Source organism: Aphelocoma coerulescens, chromosome 21 (assembly GCF_041296385.1).
Source record: "Aphelocoma coerulescens isolate FSJ_1873_10779 chromosome 21, UR_Acoe_1.0, whole genome shotgun sequence".
Taxonomy (NCBI): domain Eukaryota; kingdom Metazoa; phylum Chordata; class Aves; order Passeriformes; family Corvidae; genus Aphelocoma; species Aphelocoma coerulescens.
In genome coordinates, this window is record NC_091034.1 from 5,129,517 (window position 1) to 5,151,985 (window position 22,469).

General features: G+C 48.4%; 1 protein-coding gene across 6 annotated transcripts in view; it reads right to left on the bottom strand.

Moving 5' to 3' along the window:
• The window catches only part of CAMTA1 (calmodulin binding transcription activator 1), a 219,495-nt gene extending 199,909 nt beyond the window's left edge, over positions 1-19,586 (bottom strand). For 5 of the 6 annotated variants that reach the window (XM_069034852.1, XM_069034855.1, XM_069034851.1 and 2 more), the window contains exon 1: positions 2,087-2,166. Coding sequence is in view for 1 of the 6 variants with exons in the window: in XM_069034861.1 (XP_068890962.1) it covers positions 11,171-11,289; positions 18,985-19,045 (180 nt within the window). In the remaining 5 variants the exon portion in view is untranslated. Of the gene's footprint in view, positions 1-2,086; positions 2,167-11,170; positions 11,290-18,984 lie in introns of those variants that run through there. The other variant, XM_069034861.1, reaches the window with a different exon arrangement.
• Positions 19,587-22,469: the final 2,883 nt, after the last annotated feature.

Below are 22,469 nucleotides of genomic sequence, written 5' to 3' on the forward strand. Positions count from 1 at the left end.
ACATGACAAAACATGAAATGAGACAAAAAAAAAAAGAAACAAGACATTCTAACCGTCTTTTAAGCTCTGATTTATATTATTGACTCCAATTCCCAACATCAGACATTTTTATTCCATTTCTTCTTTTTCCCTGCTATTTGTTCTAGCAGGAGGCAGCCAACAGCCAACCCTCTGCACAGGAAGGGAGATTCCCTTCAGTTTCCAGACATTTAAATAAATGTTTTTAAGAATTGCTGCCCTGGAAAGTCAAGGCATTCACATGTAACTGCTGCCAACATAAAATATGTGTTACAAGGAGAAAAAGAGTCTTTGAGGAGTTTTCTTGGGCAAAATAAGTATTTTTCCCCACTGAGTTTTAAAAACCCTGTTCTGGAGACTGGAGAAATGGCGTAAGATGGTTTCTAGAGGATTCTTTTTCTCAGGCTGACAGGTAGCATTAAACCCAAATCCCAGCTATCCCAAACAGGCTCAGTGAGGAGCAGCAGTCTGTGTACCCGAACTGACAACTCCAGGTCTACAAAAACTATTACAGCTAAAATTTGGAACAGAAGGGGAAAGGAAAATCCACCTGAACACTTCAAGCATTTATGGAGGCTGTGACAGTCCAGCACAGTTCATAGCCACAAAATCAGAGAAACTCATACAGTAACACAGAGGTGCTGGGCAGGGAGTTCTGTGAATACTGCATCTGCCACTACTTTAACAGGCAATTCTGCCACACAAGGGCAGTTTAAAAACAGGGATCTTGTGGTTAAGCACAGAGATCAGTGCTGGAAATACCTTTCTCAAGCAGGGATGCCAATTCAAACCAGCTGGTTCCTGAACCAGGTTCTGATGTTGACGGTGCATCCCCACTGCTCAGGTAGAACCTGCTAGGGCTGAATCCCTCAGAACTCACATAGGACTCAGGGGAAGGAGACAACTCAGGCTCAGCCCTGGAGGTCAACAGGACTCCCAGACAGGGGAGCAGAGCCTGATGCCACCCAGTTTCCCTGGGGAAAGGGTCAGCAGGAGGGTGTTCGGATGAGCTTCAGGCTCCTCCAGAGGCCAGGCACGGGCAGAGCCCAGTGGCACTATGTGAAGAGCTCGCTACAATTTTAATCTGTAGTCCTAAGAACGATATAAAGTTTTATAAGCATCAACAAGGCTCTGAGAAGACCTAAATCCATTTCAGTGCTCATTTAGCAGCTTCATCTGTGTGCAATTAAAACTTCAGCATTAAATGTTAGAGAATAAAATAATGAGACACTTAAAAAGTAATCTGTACTTCAGTGGGCTGTGCTCAGTGGATTTCGTATGATCATTTACCAGATAAAAATAGAATCTGGCCAAAATCTGTCTTATCCACTGCTTCCCTTTCAACAGGAAAATGGAAAGAACCAACTAAGCTTTGGGGACTTTGCCATCCCACGTACACAGAACACTGCTTCCCTAAGCACAGCCGTGCCTAAAGCACAGCTCCAAGCATTGATAACTTCCCTTTGGGCTCCAATGATAACAGAAAAATAAATGCAAATTGAGTTTCAAGTGAGATTTTCATTTTGGTCTAAAGCCTAATCTTTTATTAAAACAGCTATCAGTTTGGAGCTGATGGTTAGGAAAAGTTAACTTCAGGACAGGGAAGAAAATTTTAACAGCAAAGAATAGTTCTTACTCTTAAGTGTATCCGAAATGCTCCCAAGGTTACTTTAAACTATGGAAGTTGACTAGAAGGGGACACGGATGGGCCCCGGACAGGCCACGAGCATGGGTTTTACTAACAAAAGAGAAAAATGTATATTAAAAGCAAAGATGTACATAAATATCAAAATAGATTAAGTGGGAGAACACAGATCAAAAAGGTAAAGTATTATACAGGCAACATACACACAGTTAAACTTGAAAGAAGCAAAAAACAACAAAAATTACATATTTTATTAACAACTGAAATAATGTTTATTCAAGAAAAACCAACATTGCGCATCCTCATACGAAAGAAAAAAGACATCTGGGGAGGTCAAAGAACGCTACAGTTTAAAATGATGAAATGTTACAGCTTACACACCAAAATTAAAAATGAAATGAAATTAAAAAATGAAATGGTTACCAAAGTAATGCAGGTCAAGGGATCAAAGGTGAAGGGTCACACACTATTAAAAAGAAATCCAAAAGGGCGTCTGCATCAAGATCTCTGCAAAACAAAGGAGCTTCAGTGAGTAAAACTAGAACCTTCTATGGAAGCACATCAAAGCTCTCGCACTCCACACACAGCCCGCGGCAGCACCGCTCTCCTGTGCCAGTGGCTGCCGACCCTCCTTCAGCCACTGACCCTCCTGTGGCCACTGACCCTCCTGCGGACAACCAACCGTTCCTGTGGCCACACTGAGCAACTCCTGTTTCCAGCCACTTTGGCTTGCTGTTATTATTAACCTCCCTGTAGACAGGCTCCTACAAGTTTTCCCATTTCCATGCTGGAGCACTGGTTCCTTGTTTCACAAACTGTTTTCAGCGCTGAGGGTATGAGGCAGCACAGCCCGAGCATCAGCTGCAGGTCCTGCATTGGCACTGACTGCTCCCTGTGCCAAGGAGGCTCTGTTTAGGTCAGAACACTCCTGGCTGTCAACACGACTGTCAGGCTGTTGCTTTTCAGGGAAAGCTTGACATGCTTTTTCAACAGTTTGCTTTATTCACTGTAACTGTGGAAATCTGGTAATTATTGACACACATGCACACTGAACCCCTCACATCGTAACGTATTGCTTTAACACTCCAATAAAAAAGTAATTCAAATGTGGTTTCCAAGACAAAGGCCTCTCCTCCTGGAATTTCAATTACACAGAAGCTATAAAACAACCTTTGGTACCCATTTTCAAGCAAGATGCAGTCAATTATCTATACTAAATTTATGCAGAGAATGTAATATTTACATCAGATAACTTTTGGAGAAAGACAACCACCAAGGGCATTGCATCCCTCTTCATTCCAGCATCCCTCCCCCTGCCTGGCAAGGCATTAAGTTTTGGGAGACTCTTATCGGGACCAAACCAGCTCTGTGCTTGAAGCCAAGAAACAAACTCCCTGCACAAAACCCTGCCTTTGCAAGGCAAAGAAGCCCCCAGTGTCAAGAGAATCACCGTATGTAACAATGACACGTAGCACAAGGATCTAGTCTGCCTGGATGTTTTTCCAGAAAACATGTCTCATCATTCCTGCTTCATGCGTGTCACAGTCAGGAACCTGCTGGAGAATGCAAGTCCATATTCTCCCTCAGCAACAGTGTCTGGCAAACCCTCCTGCTAAAGCTATTGCTTGTTGACCTTAAAACTCAGTTCCTGCCATTATTTCTAACATTTATCAATTCCAATTTCTGTGAGCCAAACCAGTAAGTCCACATTTCCGCTGTTCCCTCACTGGTGTGCTGGGCTGCCTCCTCTCACCACAGCTCACACTGTATGACCTCGATATGAAAGAAAGCAGTTTGGGAACCCAGAAACTTTGCCATAACTCAACAGCACGGACACAGACTTGCAGTGACTCATCAGGTAATTAAGTCTGAAGGCATCAACATGACTTGTGCCACCAGGAAGACCCCAGAGCTCAGGAATCTCAGAGCTGCATGACAGGGACATGCCTGCAGGACACACCAACGTCGTGGGACTCCCTCACAGCTTCTCAGGTAACAAAAAGTTTGCACAAAGATAAGGTTTAGGTAACTCCAGGAACATTTTAGCCCTGGGACAACAATGGTGGGGCGCAACCCCAAGGTGGGGCAGCTCCACAGGGTTCTCCAGCGCCTGGCTCGGTCCAGGGCTGCATGCTGCAAACAGCACCCAGCTCCTGCGGTCTGTCAACGGGACACAGACACCAGATACAAAGGAATGAGACTTGGTTTTACTTTCTCCCCTTTGCAGCAGATTATGCCCTCTCCTGCTCTCCCTAGAACCCTATTCCCCGCAAAGATCACTGCTTCTTTCCCTCTTTTCCTTAGGCACTGCCTCTGCAGAAAACCTTTGCTTTCACTGGCACTAATTTTTCCCTCATATCTAGTTTTTCTTTCCCATCTAAATTCTCTGATTTTTCTCTTCCAAATGAAACAGCCACCCTTAGAAGCAGCAAACCTGAGACCAAGATGACAGGATTGCAATCCCTTACAAAATATAATCTCCTCAGTTCTCATTCATTTGCCAAGTAAACCAATTCCTTTGTGTGTGTACATGCCAGGCCCTGGCAGAGAGACTGACTTTCTAAATTGACTTTGTTGTAACATTTTCCTTGCAAAACTTGGAAGTACAAATTGTGTAACACCAGTGAGTATTTTACTCAGTGCTGCACAAGCCAGAGACTCAGATACACAATGCAGTGATACCTACCACTACTTCTGGCATTCCTGCAAATAAACAGGTAAATACTAACTGAATTAATCCACTCTCCTGACTCCCTCATATTTCAAGAAGGGTTTCTATAACTGGTAACTCCAACTTTTTATTCCCCACACACCAGATTCCACTTTTGCTTTTGACACTACACTTCAGGATAACCATATACAGTTAACAAGGACGATTACACAGGTTAGGAAAAGCACGTCAGGTCCATCAACTGGAGGAAATAATATTTCATCTTATTTTCCCACAAGACAGACAAAGGATTTGGAGCCACAGTACAGCCACTGTCCAGGTGTCTGGACATGTATTTGTTGCTGCTGAACTACGGTCATCTACAACACCCCACTCTCTGTGGAGGAACCTGGAAGTGTCAAACAGCAAAGAAACCTAATACCACTGACCAATATTCAGCAGTACTTTGACAGGTTACTAAGGACAAACAGTCAGGCGGTTAAATACCATCACCATTTTATAGTTTGTGTACAATATGCTAAAACTAATGATGAAGTAATTTTTTTATTTAGGCTATCATTAAGTGTAATAAAGTTAACTTATTCAAAAAAGTTCACTTGGAGTAAAAAAAAAAAAAAAATCAGGAGGGCAGTGCATTACTCCCAATGCTCCCTCTGTTTGCTCTGCTTTACAGGAGCCATTCCAGTTCCAGCACTCTGACATACTAACTGCCCAGCACTACTAGATCAGCCCTTTTTCACTGACCCTAACTTGAACCAAAGGGAAGGGAAAAAAGCTAGGTTTTCCTAAGAGGAAGATGAGGATCCTCTCTGTGTCTGAGCATAAACAGCATAGCAGGTATTACTGCCCTTGTTCAAAATTACCAAGATTGGTAGGTAACCTCCTAATTTTGCTCAATCCCCAGCCCGCTCACAGCAGTCACTAGGGCTGTAAACACAACTGAGGAACTGCAAGCACAATGCCAGCACCACATTCCTGCTTTGCACATTAAGCAAAGCACTAAATTTCATTAATTTCACAAAATAAACCCACAATTAAGTGCTTCTGTTAGAGAAATTGCCATCTCGTTCACCGATCAGTCTCAAACCCCAACCACACGCGCAGCGGGAGGAGCCGCCCCCACGTGCCAGACAGCCCCAGTCAGGTGTACCAACACTTTGCCACCACTCTGCTTTCCTCACACTGCAAACAGTTTCCCTTGCATTTCACTTGCCAAGCTCTTTCTTTAAAGCAAGTGGGGCTCCTCACGTTCCTGCTGGTGGCCAAGAGGAGGGGCAGGCTCTGGACACACGGTCCCACCAGCTGGCAGGGCAGGCACCCAGCTCACTGGTGACAAAGCAAGGTGGGACAGGTCTCTCTGAGGCACAGGGCCCTGCAGACCACCACCACTGACATGAAGGGTGAGAATTGACACTGGCACTCTGGATTTTATGGATGCTCTGGCTGCTCCAGCACTTAGCAAACACTCTTCCCCCAACTGCCTGCCATTCCCAAACCCATGTCATAACATGCCTCAATCCCCAGCTCAGCACCATGCTAAGCACACTCCCATGTGCCAGAGCAGCAGGGGCGGGAGGAGCCGCTATATGGGAGCGAGATGGTCTGCAACCACCTCCTTGCTGCTTCTCCAGCGCAGGATCATCAGGCAGAACAGAAACCAACAGCACTTCCTAGTAACAGCATTTGCCATTACCATCGGAGTATTTTATATTGCGATCACGTGGGCAGCAGGCAATTAGTCTAAATTCAATATTCTTACTGCTTTTGAGAAACCCCAGAGCTGACACAGACTGCAAGGATGCCCCAGCCCTGTGAGTGCTCCTAAGCAGGCCCAGGGCTCTCGCAACAGCTCCCAGTGGCCTCTGACTTTGGGAACTCTGCGCTCCAGCTGAATGAATTGATGTAGAACATTAAAAAAAATATGCTGGACTTCAGAGTCCACAGGGAACTGTACTGAGCACTGCTCCTTTTCTACAGAGTTTTGCCATCTTGAGGGGACACTGTGACCTGGACCAACACCCCTTCCCTGCTCCAACTGTGCTAGTGACATAAACTGATCCCACACACTTGCTCAACACTACAAATTTATAACACATTCAGCTACTTTAGTGAATAAGGAATGAACTGGAACATGTAGTGCAGAGTTACAATACACCGCACCACCCCGGGCAGCCTTAAAACAAGAAGGTTTTTAAAGTTTTCTGATATAAGAGTCAATTCTAAAAGGCAGTTAGAAACCTTAAAAGAAAAAAAAAAAAAAAAAGCAGTAGCAGTAGCCATGCTGCCGGGTCTGTAGCAGAGCAGGGCTTTGATGAACAAACGTGTGGCGACAGGAGCCGTGCGGTGACCAGCTGCCCAACACTCAGCTGCCGGCGGCCGAGGGGAACTGGAGGAGCAGGCAGCAGAGACCTATTGCTTTCACTTCCTCCCTGCCAGCATTTCAGAGCATCACAGCCAGCCCAAAGGCTCCAGACTCGCTCCCCCTTATCAGTCTGGGCTCCTCACGTCCCTCAGGCAATTCTCCAAACCTTCAAGATCTTCTCTACGCTTTAGAGAAAAGACGGCAAATAACTCGTTGTCAAGCGAAAAGGAGAATGTCAGTGTCATGCGAGCAAAGCAAGAACGCCAGAGCACATCGAGATGTCAGTGAACACACAACTCGGGCCCCCAGGCTGCAGACACGAAGAGTTTCTTCCTATGCTAAATAATGCTCAAATACAGAGTTTCATAATTGCATTATTTATACATATATATATCCCAAGCAGTACCTGAACCTGGAATCTGCAAAATGTGGATGCTGGCTGACTCTAGAGAGCCAGGCAGTTCTGCCATGCCCCTCCAGACAAGCCCAAGCACATGGAGCAATTGCTGCTGGCTTTTTCTACCATGGAAGTTCTGGGCTTCTCCCAACAGATTGTAAATAGAGAATCCTGTTGGAACCAAAGCCCAAGATAGCATTTTACATTTCCAATGTTTAACTTTTTCTTCTTTCTCGCACCGTGTCATTAAGTGTTTACAAGGATGATTAATGACTGCGGCTGCCAACTGTTAACGAATGGCATCTCTGTTCAGAGCTGCAATCCAGTGCCTGGCAAGCACTGTGCAGAGACAAGGTTACTCCAACATCCTTGAGCCCCAGCACGCCAGGAAGCCCCCGCTTCCTAGACAGAAAGCAGTGGGATGCATCTCCTGCAGACAATGCATCTTGCTGCCCAAAGTGACTAGCAGGTAATGAGGCCCCACCTTTGCCACCTCTGTCAGGGGACATGGGAGTTCAGCTGGGGCACCTGGAGGGTGGCTCTGTGCAGCCCTGCTTGGGGAGCCTAGCCCCACTCCCATGGAAAGGAGCTCCAGTGCTCCCGAAATTCTCGCTCAAAGCGCACTGCCAGCATGCCAAGCCAGAAGCCTCTGCTCCATCCACTCACTGAAACCAAACTGGACCTGCATTTCACAAACCCTAAAATGGTTCATAATGAACAACAACTAAATTCTTAGAGTGAGGAACTCTCTCACAAGCACAAAGCACTGCAGAACTTTCTGGCAACTAACTCATTTGTCTTAATGTGAGAAATTGTATGAAAGCCCCGTCTCTATACTCTCCCAGAGCTGGAGAAATAAGCACAATGCACCTTTACAAGCATTTCAAAAATGTAAATCTGTAATTAAATTGCTAGGCTTAACTTAAGATTTTCTATCTCTGGTAAAAAAAAAATTGAATTAGAAGGAACACTTCCTTCAGTAGGAAATATAAAACCGCTATAAACTTGATTTAAGACAAGATGACATCTTGGTATGGAAATGTATTTCCATCAAACATTGCAGTTGTAAATGCACGATCGGATGGAAAGCAAGCACCTCAATAACGTGTTTGAACCATTTTTAAGCGCTCCATTTCTCTTGCTACTCATCACGTGATTTTACTAAGTGTAAAGTCAACCACAACTCACCCGGCTCTCAGAGGACACAGTTTCTCCACCCCAACTACCCAATCCAGAGTAACATCTGACCGTTATTCTCAAGCTGCAGACATAAGTGCTCAGAAAAAGTTATCTGTAGTGTTCCCATGGCAATGCTCTACCCTAGCTGCTTCCTGACCTCTGCACCAGCAGCACCGAGGACTCGATGGAGTCCAGGCCCAGAGGCTGCACGTGCCCATCCCACCACCCACCACCTCCACAGCTGGGAACATCTGTGTGCTGGGCTTCAGGGCCCCGAGAGACAGGCAAGAGCCGTATTCAAGTTTCCTTGAACCATGCCCATGCAAAGGAGCACAAAAGGAACGCTTCAGGATTTTGGAAAGGAGTCAGGTCACAGCTGGGTTAGGGGGTTTGGCCCCCATCACCCCTGGGGAGGAATCCCATACCAATGCCTGCTACGCTCACATTCTGCAGCTCGTGGTGAGACTCGACACCCGTGACTGCCTGACACACACCATTTGAGGGAGGACACCATTGTCACACACGTTCAGATCTGTAAGCTGTTTAGGCACTTCATTTCTTTTCCATCTTTTACTAAACCTCCCTGTCCGGGAGACACCTCACACACAGGACCAGGGATTCTGAAACCAGTACAAAAATTCTGGAAATACCACCGTATAAAATACATCTTTTTCTTCTCTACTTTACAATTTGTGTCTTCACTAGCACAGGCAGAACACCTGTGTACTCAGATGAAAAAATTTATTCCCTTAGGAATGCCTCAGAAATGTAGTCCAACATTATTATTCAATTATACCCTAAGAAAAATTCAAGTTTTATAACAGTGCACAAAATTAAACTTTCAGATTGGGGGTGGGGAAGGCAATAAAATCTGGAAGCTCAGCTCCTTCCTCCCCCATAATTAACACAAATTTCCAAGACTTCATCTAGGCATAAGACTCTGGCTTTTTCTATTTTTTCCTCCCCTCTTAGCTAATGAGGCCAAAAAATCTCTGGCCACAAGAAAAGCTCTTTCATTTAAATCATGCAACAGGGATACCTTACCAGCCACACCACACAGGCCGTCAGAGTCAGCACGAGCTGTAACCCATGGATAGACCCAGCTCCACATCCCCATGGCATAACAGCCACAGTGAGAGATTTGTGAAGAGGGGATACAAATGAGAGTGAGGAACCTGATATTCAAAAAGACAAGTGCTGGTTTTAATGTCCCAGCTGATGACCTGTGTCCATTAGCAAACAATCCAACCAGAATTACAGCACCAGACAAACCCACCCCAGCAATACACTGGCGAGCACTGGCAGAGCCGCTCACTCCCCGCTCCCCAGAACACTGACACAACCCTTAGGAGAACGGCCACACTCCCAAATTCTCCTCCCAGCCTAATACACCACACCAAGCACCTGTACCTTCCTGCTTCTGCTCATGAATAATAAGTTTTCAGCTGCATGATGAACTTTGCCACATCCTGTACCCACAGGAGGCTCCACACACCAACCCTGCCCAAAGCCACATGTGCAAGTGTGTGCACAAAGCACAAATACTGAAGTGACTAAACCCCATCACAAGCAGCTCTTTCCAGTAAGAGGGAAGAGCATCACAAACCTGTGCAGAGCTTGTTTTCCCCAACTGTCTTTGTCCAAACATCATCTGTCAGAGCCACTGGAATTGCCACTGCTCCATGCCCTGTACCCATTAGTACAAACACTATCACAGAATAAACTGCAACTCACATTTTCTAAGATCTACATTTCAATTTAAATGACCCAAGACAAAAACATCTACACAAAAAAGCCAAGGCCAGCAACTCCCCCAAAGACCCAATTCATTCTGTCACAGTACTGGGTATGTTAAAAATAGATACCCGATTGTGACTTCCAGACACCAGAAGGAAGGGGGGTAAAGACTCCAATTTTGAAAAATACACACAGGAACTGCTCTGTGATTGATTCTATGCTCAGCAAACACACACACACAAGTGAGCCGTGTTTGATCCTGCACTCAGCTGCCACTTGCAGGTGTTTAACTCATGAGCACAGGTTCTGTTAACAAGTTTAGATCTACAAATGAGGGATCAGAGGAACAGGACCAGTCAGCTCCCAACAAGCAGATGCTAACTGGAGTTTTATGGTCATTTCTCCAAGTGGATTGCCTCTATTATTAAGTGATTCCCACAAATATGGCAAAGCTACACTAAGACAGAGCTACTAAAAACTAAAACTACACATTGTGGGTATTGCTATGGGACTTCCAGCATTGCTGCACAGCAGGAATACAGCCTAGGGATTGTAGAGCTACCTGGGTTGCTTTTTAACTTCACCTTAAGCCCACAGAATTTTAAATATTTCTTTTTTATTTAAATGACCCCAGCCTTAACACATTAACAGGTGACCCATGAACCAGCATACTCAGGGTAACTGGATTCCAGTAAAAAACACCCAGTTCTGTGTTTCTCTTGTTCTTAATGAGATTACTCAGACAGAGGTAAGCTGGTTATTTCCCAGGACCCTGTGTGGCAGGAAAGAACATGCACCACTTTTTTGTTCGGAAGTCTTCATGCACAGGAAGGTAAGACTTTATTCAGCACGGCACAAACACACCTATCTAATTTTAAACCATTTTGAAACGGGTCATTAAGGTGATGTAAGATTTGACTCTGAGACAAGTCACACACACATGAGCAATAGACTCCTACTGTACTAGCAGTCAATTTACACATTTGCCTTCAACTCCCACTTAAAGCTCACTTTCAGCATGTACTAGGACTTATTATTTATGGAACAGGTTCCAGAGCCAGGGAATTCATATCCTGCAACTTGCATGGCATGCTCTCACAGAACAGTCCATAAGCATTAAGTAAGTTGATACATTTAAGAATAAATAAGAGATTTAACTACCTCGTTAGTGTTCCAGCGGTGCCTCTCTTTCGGTAAACTTGAACATTTTGGTAGACATTCAAGCAGCTTCTTCGGTAAAAAGATTTTTACATGACTGCCATTGCTGTTCCCATGATCATCTAGAAAGAAGAGGAGACACATGATGTACACACAGGAGAATGGGTGGTTGCAATCAGGAGACTCACGCAACGACAAGACTTGGGAAACCCCCCAGTTCCCCTGTCAAAAAAGAGCAATTTGCCATGGCAGTAAGACAAACAACAGCCTTCTGCTGAAACTGAAAGTTTATTTCAGAAATATAAATACAGTTTAATTCTTTCTGGTTGCAAAGTTTTAAAAGAGCTTTGATGGATTTGGGCACAAGCAGCCTGTGTGTGCTTACCTGTGCCTATTTTAGCTCATTATTTCCCTCAGTGGCAAATTTTACAAGCAATAGCAACGAAACACTGTAGAAGCTGTGACCACAGCAGCACGACCTGCCAGGGAAGTCATAAATGAAGTTCACACTTGACAGGATTTGCAAGTAAATAAGCACAGAGCCCCAGCACCTGCTATAATTTTGTCAAGCTGCAGCAGAAATGCAACTCAAGGTCTATTAGTTCATTTAAAACTAAAACATGATCAATCCCAGGTTACTTCTACTTCTGTTAGCTAAAAAGTGAATGTAGTTCCTCAACATGAGAGTGAGGAAGAGGGATGGAAGTTTTCCTACCTCACCATACCCAAGGGTCTCAAAAGGAGAAATACTAAATAATACACAATTATTCTTTTTTATTGCTAAATATGTAGAAGGTGCAGCAATTCCTATTCAAAGACCGGAGGCCCAAAAAGCCCTGCAATCCTACACCAGCCTGCAGCAGTCCCAGCAGCAGCACCTTGAAGATGTCTATCACCCTCTAAAACTACCAAAAGAATCAGAGCATCCATGAAATGCACGTGTTTATCAAGCAAATCAGTCCCCACAGGAAAGGGAAATGGAGCAGCAGGATAAGAGAGACCGGCCACAATGCAGAACTTTACCAGTTCTCCCTCCAAACACACCATATCTCTGTTGTCTTCCACCAGCCTCATGTGTCCCATGACAGATCCTGGGCAGTGCTACACAAGCAGTACAGTTACTCACTGGCATTTTACCCTACAAAATTAATTTATAGTCATTTCCCACTTGGAAATGTACAGAAAAAGGGTATTAACTTCTGCATTTTACACATCTAATCATTTTATGTCATAAAACACATGCCAGCACTATGATAAAACTCCTCTGCAATTCCGTACGACACAGACATTCCCCGTGACCTGCAGTGAACCCAACAGAGCCTGGCCCACGATCATTCTTAGAAATGACTTAGGAATTGCAGAGACTTCACACCAGCAGTCAGACATCCCCGGTATTCTTAAAGCTTGATTAGACTCTTGGATGTGTCAAGTTCAACAATATACATGCTGTTAAATCAACTGCTCGTGCAAGCCCAGCAGATGAGTTTACAAGATAAGCAGCGATGTGTATGATAAACGTGAGCTGCTCTGTAATTTACAAGTCCTGCACGCTCCCTGAGTTATTGGGAACTTTACTGTGCGACTGTGTCGGACTAAATCAACAGGGCTGCCACTTCCCAACTTCTTCCTGGGCAAGGAGCAGATGGGCAGATTGATCTCTGCTGGACTGCTAAAGAAACCAGGGAGAGAGTGCTCTCCATTACAGCATTCCAGGATTTCTATTGGTTATTGAGTATTTCAGACCATTACTCTACAGGGCTTTTTGGCCACATCCTTTCTCCAGCCAGTGGTCTGCACGTGTGAGTGTCACTGCTATATCCCTGCACTCAAAGCAGAGCAGGCCACTCAAAGCCTCACAGACACCCAAGCTGTGATAACCTGGGGTTATCCACAAAGACACAACTTGCCTGCTGCAAAGACCAGAGCCGGGCAAGGCCTGCCGTGCCAGCAGCCCCCAGCCATTTCCAGGTCCACCACCCAATGCAGACAATACTCACTTCACACTCCCTGCATTCATTTTACACCATTTCCATTTCTCATTCAAAACACTGCATTGCTCTACATTCAATTCATTAAGGCACAGAGTATTTTACAGCACACATTATTGCTTTTATCAGCCAAACTACATCCCAGTTACATCTCATCAGCTTATTTTCCATGGGCACATTTTAATTGACATTAATTGTATTACTTCCCCTTACCTCCATATCAGTCAGGCCCTCTATCATTCATTCCATTATTTTGCAGGGCTGGAAGACCTCTAATTATTCAGCTCGTTTTATTAACTTTCTTCCATTGTCATCAATTATCAGTATTATTAATCCAGAAAGTGCCTATGGATAACAGAGCCCTTTAAAATGTTTTGGTAGAAGTTGTCAGAACTTGCTGACACTAAACCTTCCAATTCCTGTTGTTAGTATCTCCCACCTTCTGTTATAACAGCAATGGAAGGTCATTCTCACCATCCTGTAACATGACTACATCTCACGGATGCCTCCTTTTTTCTGCATTTAGCAATGGCATTTCTTCACTCCAAAAAATCCCCAATGTGGAAAACTGCCTGGATCCAACAGGCTTTTCATTATGGACTCCTCGAGCCATGTGGTCAGAACAACACCCAACCGTCACAATACGGGATGCAAATCCTAAATCCAGTGACCTCTAAACCAGGTTTGACCTTGGAAAAGGATTAAATCAGCCAACCAGCTATGAGGGTGAAGAACCCATAGCCCCAAACGATGCACACACACTTGCCTTCAAACTTGCTTCTCAGCCCTCTGGAATCACCCACAATGTATTCCCACAGGGAGGAAAGCCCGGGGAAGCTGGGAACAGGAGAGGAGGAGAGGAGGATTGCTCACCCAGTGGCACTGAGGGTACTGGTGGAACAAGAGTCCCCATTCTTCCAAACGAACCACCATTTTCCTGCTCTTGTTCCTCACAAATAACACCACGACATCTTTAGGGAGGTGGAGCAAATGCCCCCCATGCTATCTCTTGGCTTGAATAAAATCTGCCATTGCTTGTGAAGCTGACAAGCCCATCCACCACCACGGGGGCTCCTGGTGAAGGCAGAGGAACACGAGTCCACATTGCTCTGCAGCCCCGCTCCCCCGACGGCACAGCCAGAGCACCCAGCAGGCAAACTCCTCCATTTATCACCAACTAAAATTTCCTCGGTAGCTAAAAACAGGAGCTGCAACCTCCCAGCACTGATTTGGTTTTACTGTGCAAATCCAGATTTTTACTTGAACTTTCTCCTCGTTTATTTTTGCCACGGGTGCGACTAACACCACAGAGATCTGCAAATCCATCCAGTGTCAATAAAAAGTGTCTGTGCAAGCAGAGCCACACTGGCACGGGGAGGATTTGCCAGTAAAGCTCTATCGACACGGGGGTTTTTAGTGCAGAGCTGGCCACAGCTCAAAAATGTTTCCCAAGGCAGGCACAGCCACAGCTGAGAACTCGAGTAAGGAAGCTACAGACTAAAATACAGCAGCCTACAATGTGTCCTGTTATAATTCAGGATGAAAATGCAAAATTTAAGTTCCATTAGCAATCTTCAAGATTACTTATTAGCAAACCAGAAACTCATGTAGAATTTAAAAAGTGTAAGTATTATAAAGTTCATGGAAAGTTCCATATTAATTATACCACATAAACCCTTCGTCATTTTATGGGTTTCTTCATGCTCCTTGCACTTTATCCTCCCAAGGGATGCACCATGGGCCATAAAACTTTAAAGTGCACAACAGCAAATCACAGAGAGTCTGTGCTTTACCCCCACTCTCCAAACAACCCCCTACCCCCTTTTTTTTTCTTTAACTGGTTCTTAAATCTTTGGTGATCCAGGAGGTGAATTTAGACCTGCAGCCCCATTAACTACCACAGTTTGTCTATATAACACGTAATTGGAGAATACAGAAATGGCCAAAAAGGTGTTGATCAGCTACTGATCTGCAGACAAGTCTATACTGGAAATAAATATCACAAGTAAGCTATAAACTCACAAACACAAGTTTTATAAATCCATTATTATGAAATAATAACTTAGGACTGCCCATCTCCTTAACTACCTCAAGAGAGGGAAGAGGTGCTTAAACATTACAAATGGGCACTTTAGTACAAAACAAACGACTAAAATCCCAATGTCATCCTTATCTGGGAATGGGGCAAGCATCCAGCTGATCCCACCACCACTGACCACCCACTGAGGTGGCAGAGCCGCGGCCCTACAGCGTATAAGTGGCACCACAAAAACACAATACACAGAGGCCACCATAGTCACCCGGTCACTTGCTGACCTCCAGACACAGACAAATCCAACAAACTCCATCTGGAAGAAATAAATGCAAAGAAAGACTCCAGATCCAAACAACTGCAGGACTGCCATGCTATTTCTCACAGTTAAACTTCAATCCTGGCATCTTCCATCCATAAACAAGCAGCAATAGAAGCAAACCCAACAGCTCTTAGTCTGTTTGCTAGAAATATTTGTATGATTACAATTGTAAATCTCTTGGCAACAAAAGCAGATTTCTAAATATCAATCAAGGGTGGCTAAGAGAAGATAACCAGGTTCAGCTCTGCAGTGCTGCTGTCTCAGCAGGGCTCCGCTGGATGCCAGCATTCAGTCAGATGCTGGCTGAGCAAAGGCATTCCCAGTCCTCCAGCATGGGATGCAACCCGGGGCTGAAGGGAGGATGCAAAGTAAGCCTAAGCAGTTCAGGCAAAGGTAAAAAACGTACAACAAGAGCGAGAGGCCAACACAAACCAGCATGTGTATGGCCATGACTGCTGCCTACATGGAATAAGCAAGGAAGGAAAAAACACAAAAAGGATGAGGAAGGAATCACAGGAATGGTGGCAGTATGAAAGATGAGCAACAGAACAATTTTCCTCTAGAAGTTACTGAATCTAGCTTTAGTGTCTAGGAATATTTGTGATAAATACTTTGTTGCTATGACAAGCTCTAAATACAATTCTAAAACCATAAGAAACACAAATATAGCTAAAGCTGCTGCTGTGCATCAGTGGCCCAGTTCTTCCTACCAGTAACATGCTACCCTCAAGTCCCTTTGTCCTTTTCGAGTAGCAGAAAGTTTCTTGACATTTTGTAACTAAATTCAGTGTGAACACCAGTTAGGTAAAACTGCAAATAGTGCATTTTGGGGAAGAGTTGAGAGCCAAATTTTCCCTAATGAAGGCCCACACACTGGCTGAGGGCTGGGTGACACAATGAGCTGTTTATTTCTTGTGCCATATGCTTATCGCCCTGCACAACACTTGGAGTCTACTTTCCCCCAGCAGCAAAACAAGCTCCTCTTTCCCACCTTGGTGGCTTCCAAGCACTTGCTAATAGAGTAAGAGGAGAATTCCTTTACAGTCAGAAGGTGCACGCAAGTACCTCTCTCAAAGCAAACGTGGGGAGTGTTCAAACAGTACAGTCACTTCAGCCTCTCCTTGCAGCTCCTCATGTTCATGCCTGACTTTCACCGCCTGGCTGCTAAATCTGACAAGTGCACCAGAACGATGAAACCATTGCTTACCATCATCGACAACTCTTTGGTTGAGACATGTCATCAATTACTTCATCCCTTGGTTTTCACTAAAATTACATCTTCAACTTCAAGAGCAACAAAGCCAAGGAGTGGTGGTGGATATTATTGGCCAGGTTTAGCAAATAAACTATCTCTTTATTCAGCTTCCAATACTACAGATGTTCTCAATACTAAAAACACATTTCCCAGAAGTCCCAAAGTAGTGGCTAAGGCCAGGGCAGTCACTTACTCGGACCCTACACGCTGGTAGCCACCAGTCACAGATATTTTCACTTCTTTCTTTTTACACCACAAAGAATTTGAGTTTGGAAACCTACCTGGAGAGCCGACTGGAAAAATCCAGTCCCCTGAACCAAAGCGTGCGATGTGAGCAGAAGGACGGCGAGCGCTCCATGTCCAGTGAGAATAGTTTGCTCTCGTGGTCAGTGCCATGACTGCTCCTCAGCACAGAGTGGCCCTTCAGCATTGCCCTGGGAATAGGGTGGGTGCTGTACTCCAAAGGACTGGGGCTAAGACAGGCACCAGCAGTCGCAGGCAAACCTGCCTTTCCAAACCCACGGGGTTTAACACGGCACAAACACAACACAGAGCTGCCAGGAGCCACGGAAGGTGAAAACAAGAGACTAAGTGAGGGGAGAAAACTACAAAGCGAAAACTCAGCAAGGTGTGGAAGAGGAAGCCAGGGAACACCGAAGCTGCAGGAAGCTGCTGGAAGCACTGCATTTCAATTAACCAGGCCAGTATTCCACAAGCACTCCACCCAGCCTTTTTTCACTCCCTGGCAATATTTGGGTTTGTTGGTTGGGGTTTTTTTTTCTTTCAGATACATGTGGCTTATTGAAGCAGAGACAGAGGAACACTGAAAAAGAAAGGTCACATTCCAGCCTCCTCTTTCTGAAGGCTGTCCGGACAGAGGGAGGATAGCTATGGGCCCTTCCTCCAACAGCATCCCCCTTTGTAAGGAGGTCTTTATAAGAGCTATTTAAGACCACTAGTAATGTAAAGTCAGCACTGAATCTTTAAATACTAAATTTAAAGGTATCTGTTTTAACCATACCTGTACATCGTTTCACTACAACATTTTCTGATACAGAAAATGGAATCTGAGTTAATACATCTCCAGGAAGGTTTCCTACATATGTAGCTTTAAAACTGACACAAATAAACCAAAAAACCTTTAAGCCAAAGTACTTGTGAAAATCAACAAGAAGAGATGCAGAATTAAATTTAAAATCCAGAGCTTTAAACAAGTCCTAAGCCTTACATCGGGAATAACACAAATGTAATACCAAAAGTAGGCAAAAAACTGACCTCACAAACATATAGTTCCTACTGTTTGGAAAAAAAGAATGAAGCCCACTCCCTGAACCTGTCCTGCTGGCTGACAGCCCACAGAGAGGGTCTAGAAACTTCACCAGGAGACAATTTGCTTTCAATTCTGACAACAGAAAGGTTGGTAAAATCCCAGCGCTGAGATTCAGCAAAAATTCTGGGACAAGGAGTGGACTGAGCAAAGCGTCAAATGCTGCCTCCTCCCCGCAACAGTCCGATCCTGCAGCACACAACCCCAACCATCAGCACACCGTAAGTTTGGGTTTGTTTAAGTAATAAAACCTTAGGCAACACTTCCATAGAGGGAAATTAATATTTGCGTTTAACAACCAAATCGGGAATGCTTTGTTTTCAAAAGGCTGCTGTTCCCCAACCAGTCCCTCCAGGAGGCTTCACTTGCCCTCTTTGGTGAGCCCATACCACCGGCACCCTCAGCTCAGGGGCTGCAGGGAGAAACACCACCTCCTCCTGCTATCCCACCTATGACCCTGCCTCAAAGAACAGACAGAAAATTCAACTGCACGTAACCGAAGTCAGCGCACAGCAAAATTCTGGGCCCCTGCGCCAGCCACACGCCAAACACACAGGCACTACTCTCTGCAAAGCTCTTGGTTAGAGGTAACTGGCTGTGAGAACACAGAATTAAAAAGGCTGTCCATGTACATTCTTTCCCTTTTGAACGCTAAATTAGAAAAAGGAAGTTTTTCAAAAGACACCCCCCTTAGCACCCCCTGACCAAGTTCAGAGCTGTCACAGATGCCAAGATGGCACCGCCGAGGGTCAGTCCTCCCGACTCAGCTCAGATGCACAGAACACAGCAGAAACTACAAAACCCACAAACCCTCTGCTGCAGGATGGCGAGAGCCGCTCGGTCACTGAACCAGCCTCATCCTGCCCGAGGAAACCAGGAAAGAGGGAACTCACCCGAGTTCTCCAAGCCGTGGAACTCTCCCCTGCAGGCAGGGGACAGCGGCGCCAGCCTCATTCCAAACCTCACCTCCCGCCGGGGATCTCCCGCTGCTCGCGGGGTACAAGAAGCCCCGAGGGCAGCTCGGCAGGGCGCTCCAAGGCCAGGCAGGTCTGCAGAGCCGTGTGCTGCTGCTCAGAGGCTCGTCGCTGCTGCACCGCGCTGGGGGGATGGAGCAGGCGGCTCCCCAATGAAAGCAGCGCTGCTCCGCAGCCGGCCCGCGAGCTGCCATTTACATCCGCTTTTAACTCATTGAAGTAACAAAAATGTAAAGCAACTTGTGCTCTCTCCTTCAGCACCTGCACTACTGGTGGAACACTCTGCTTGAATCATGCCTTAAAAGCATTCCCATTTAAGTTTCTGACAGGTGGAGTTTAGGTTTACGGAATGAATGGTTTATATCTCGTCTCCTTGAAAATCCACCGCAAAAGTAGGTCAGCGGGGGAGCAGCTCTGTGACTTCGTACGAGAACACTCCGGGCGCCGGTGCTGAGCCGGGGTTGCTCCGCTCCCACCTCCGCGACGCTACCGTGCTCCGCACGGGCACAGAGCAGAGACAGCGCCGGCCCAGCAGCGGAGACGCCGGACGGCAGCGCCGGGCACAGCGGGCGTCTCGCTGGCAGCTCCTGCACAGCCCTACCCGACAGAGCAGACACGCCGCCGACCCATCTCCTCAGCAAAGACACACCTCACCCGCCCCCTGAAGCCAGTTACCAAGACCAAACATGACAAAAGTTGCAGTAAATAACAAGCGGAAAGGACAAATTACCTTCCTAGTCAGGGAGCACTGACCTGCCTGGTCCGTAGAGCCGCAGCCTCACAGGGCTGCGCACACTGAAACCTGTGCTTTACACAGGAAAAATCCATCGAACGCTGGCACAGGAAGCCCGAAAAGTGAATCGAACCCAACTGTGCTTTGGTGAGAATACTGTCACCCTCAAGAGAACCAAAACGTCACAATCTGAGCTAGGAAGTCCAGGTGAACGCTCGCTCTCTCCTCGCTTACACCCCTGTTAGGCAGGTGGCATTTCACTACTTCAGTGCAGTTAATCATGTACTTCAACGCAAGTGAGAAAAGAATGAAGACCGACGTTTTCCAGACCAAAGGAAAGATCGAACTAATGGATTTGGAAGCATCAAAGAGATCAGTAAAAGATGAAGGCAACGACACTCAAAATCATGTCTACTACTTAAATATTAGATTTTTGCAGAGACTTTGGATTTCACGGCGCTGGACACGGCGCAAGCAAAACTCAAACCTAAGCCCAAAAGGGCTCTACAGCCACCAAGTCACAAGAAACAACCCACTAAAAATATATTCCCAAAGCAATCTGAGAAAAAAATCCAGACAAAAGGTGGGGTAAGAGCCCTTGTATTCTATGAAGGAGTTTCCCAGTAAAGAATGCAAATGGGTTCCAGGAGAGGACGTACATCTACTGTGGAGGATAAGGAAAAAAAAAAAAAACCTATTACTTACTAAACACCATTCCTTGAGGTGCCCAACTACGACCAGGGCAATCCCTGGGGTGTCGGCACGTTCAACCGGATTTAGGCAGGGGATATGAACTGCCCTCCGCCCTCTCCTCCCACCCCTGTAAGATGGAGGCGCCGATACGGGTACCGGCCGCGACCACCCGGCCGGCGGGGTACGGGGTCGCAGCGCTGGCCGAGGCGGCCGAGACAAACTAAGCTCAAATAACGCGAAAATATCCAACCCGCCTCCCGCCGAACCCGGGCCACGGCCCAGCTCCCGCCGGCCCGGGGGCAGGAGCGGTGGCGGAGCGGCGCTTCCCCCTTGCGGACGCGCCGGCCCCGCTCCCGCCGCGCCGGCAACTTTCGGCCTGAGTCGGGCGCCCCGGGGCCCCCGGCGGGGCCGGGCCCGCGCCGCGCTCACCTTCGCGCCCGCCGCTCCGCCCGCCCCCGGCCGGCCCGCGGCGCGGAGGCCCCGGTCTGGCGGGGCCGCGGCCAAGGCCACCCAGCTTCCGACGGGCGCGCGCCCGCGATGCACGTGCGCCGCCGCCGCGGGGGGGGCGGCGGGGGCGGCCCGGCCCGTCCGTGGCGAGCGGCGGCCCCGCGCCGGCCGCGCCGCCGGGGCCTCCATGTTGGCGGCGGGCGGGCACGTGCCGGCGGGCGGCGGGAGGCGGGACCGTGCCCGGCCCGGCCCGGCCGCCGCAGCCCCCGCGCCACGCGGCCTTCCTGCCGCACATGGCCCGCCCGTCGCCCCGGCCCGGCCCAGCCCGGCCCCGCGGGGGCGCCGCCGCCGCAAACTTCGCGCCGCGCGGCCCGGCCTGTGCCGCCGCCACCGCCCCGCGGCGGGGGGGCGGGGGCGGCCCGGCGGGCAGGCCCGGCGCGAGGCCCGGCGCGGGGCGGGGGCGGCCCGGCCGCGTTCTCACCTTCCGGCTTGTTTTCGGCGGCCATTTCCCCTCCGCGCGCCACATCCTCCTCCGCCTCCTCGCGACCGGGACCAGGCGCGCGCCGCCTCCTCCCGCGCCGCCGCCGGCCCGGCCGCCCCGCGCGCACCGCGCACGCCCCGCGCCGCCCATTGGTCGATCCGCCGCACTGACATCCCCGGCGGCCAATCGTGGCCGGCGGGGGGCGGGCGCCCGGAGGGGATGGGCGCGATGGACACTGCGCCCCGCCAATGGCAGTGCGGCAGCGCTTCAGTGGCACGCGCCTCAACCACTCAGCGGCAGCGCCGGGCGGACGAGGGGAGCAGGGACGGAACGCGTGATCGACGGCCGCGGCAGCCACTGAAGGGCCGAGGGCGCGCGAATGACGGCCGCCGGGGCCAATCGCCCCGCGGGGGAGGCGGGACTAAGCCGCTGACGCACGGCTCGGCGCGCGCGAGCGGCCAACGAGCAGCGCCGTCCGCCAGAACGACGGCGCGCCGCACCAATGGGGCGCGCGGTCAGCCGGCCGGCCGAGCCCCCGGCCCCGCCCATTGGCTGCGCGCGGCCCCGGCGGGCACCGCCCCCTCCCGCGCCCGGTGACCCCAAACAAAGGCGGCGATTGGCGCGGCCGCCAGTCCCCGCCCGGCGGGGCCGCCCCGCGCCGGGCACCGGGGCCGAGGCTACACTGAGAGAGCGAAATGACCCCCCGCCGGGACGCCCCGGGGCCGTTTTGTGAGAGGCGGCACCTGCGAACTGTGTTTGTCACCGCCCTCGGTAACGCCGGTGCCGAACCGGCGTGTCCTGGTCAGGTCTGCCCGGCTGGGCTGGTCCCAGCGCTGCCGGGAGGGAGGGAGAGGTGCCGAGCCCCTAGAGCGGAGAAGAACCCTCCGGGCTGGGAGCAGCTCCCGGGCTCTGCCCCGTTTCTAAGTGGCGGACGAAGCCCGGAGCTGTTTCCCTGCCCTGATCGGCAGCCCCGAGGCTGCAAAGGTTATTTCCCCATTTTTCAGTACTGCTGAACAGTCGGGGGGTGCTGTAGGCCCTCTTCCCCAGCCG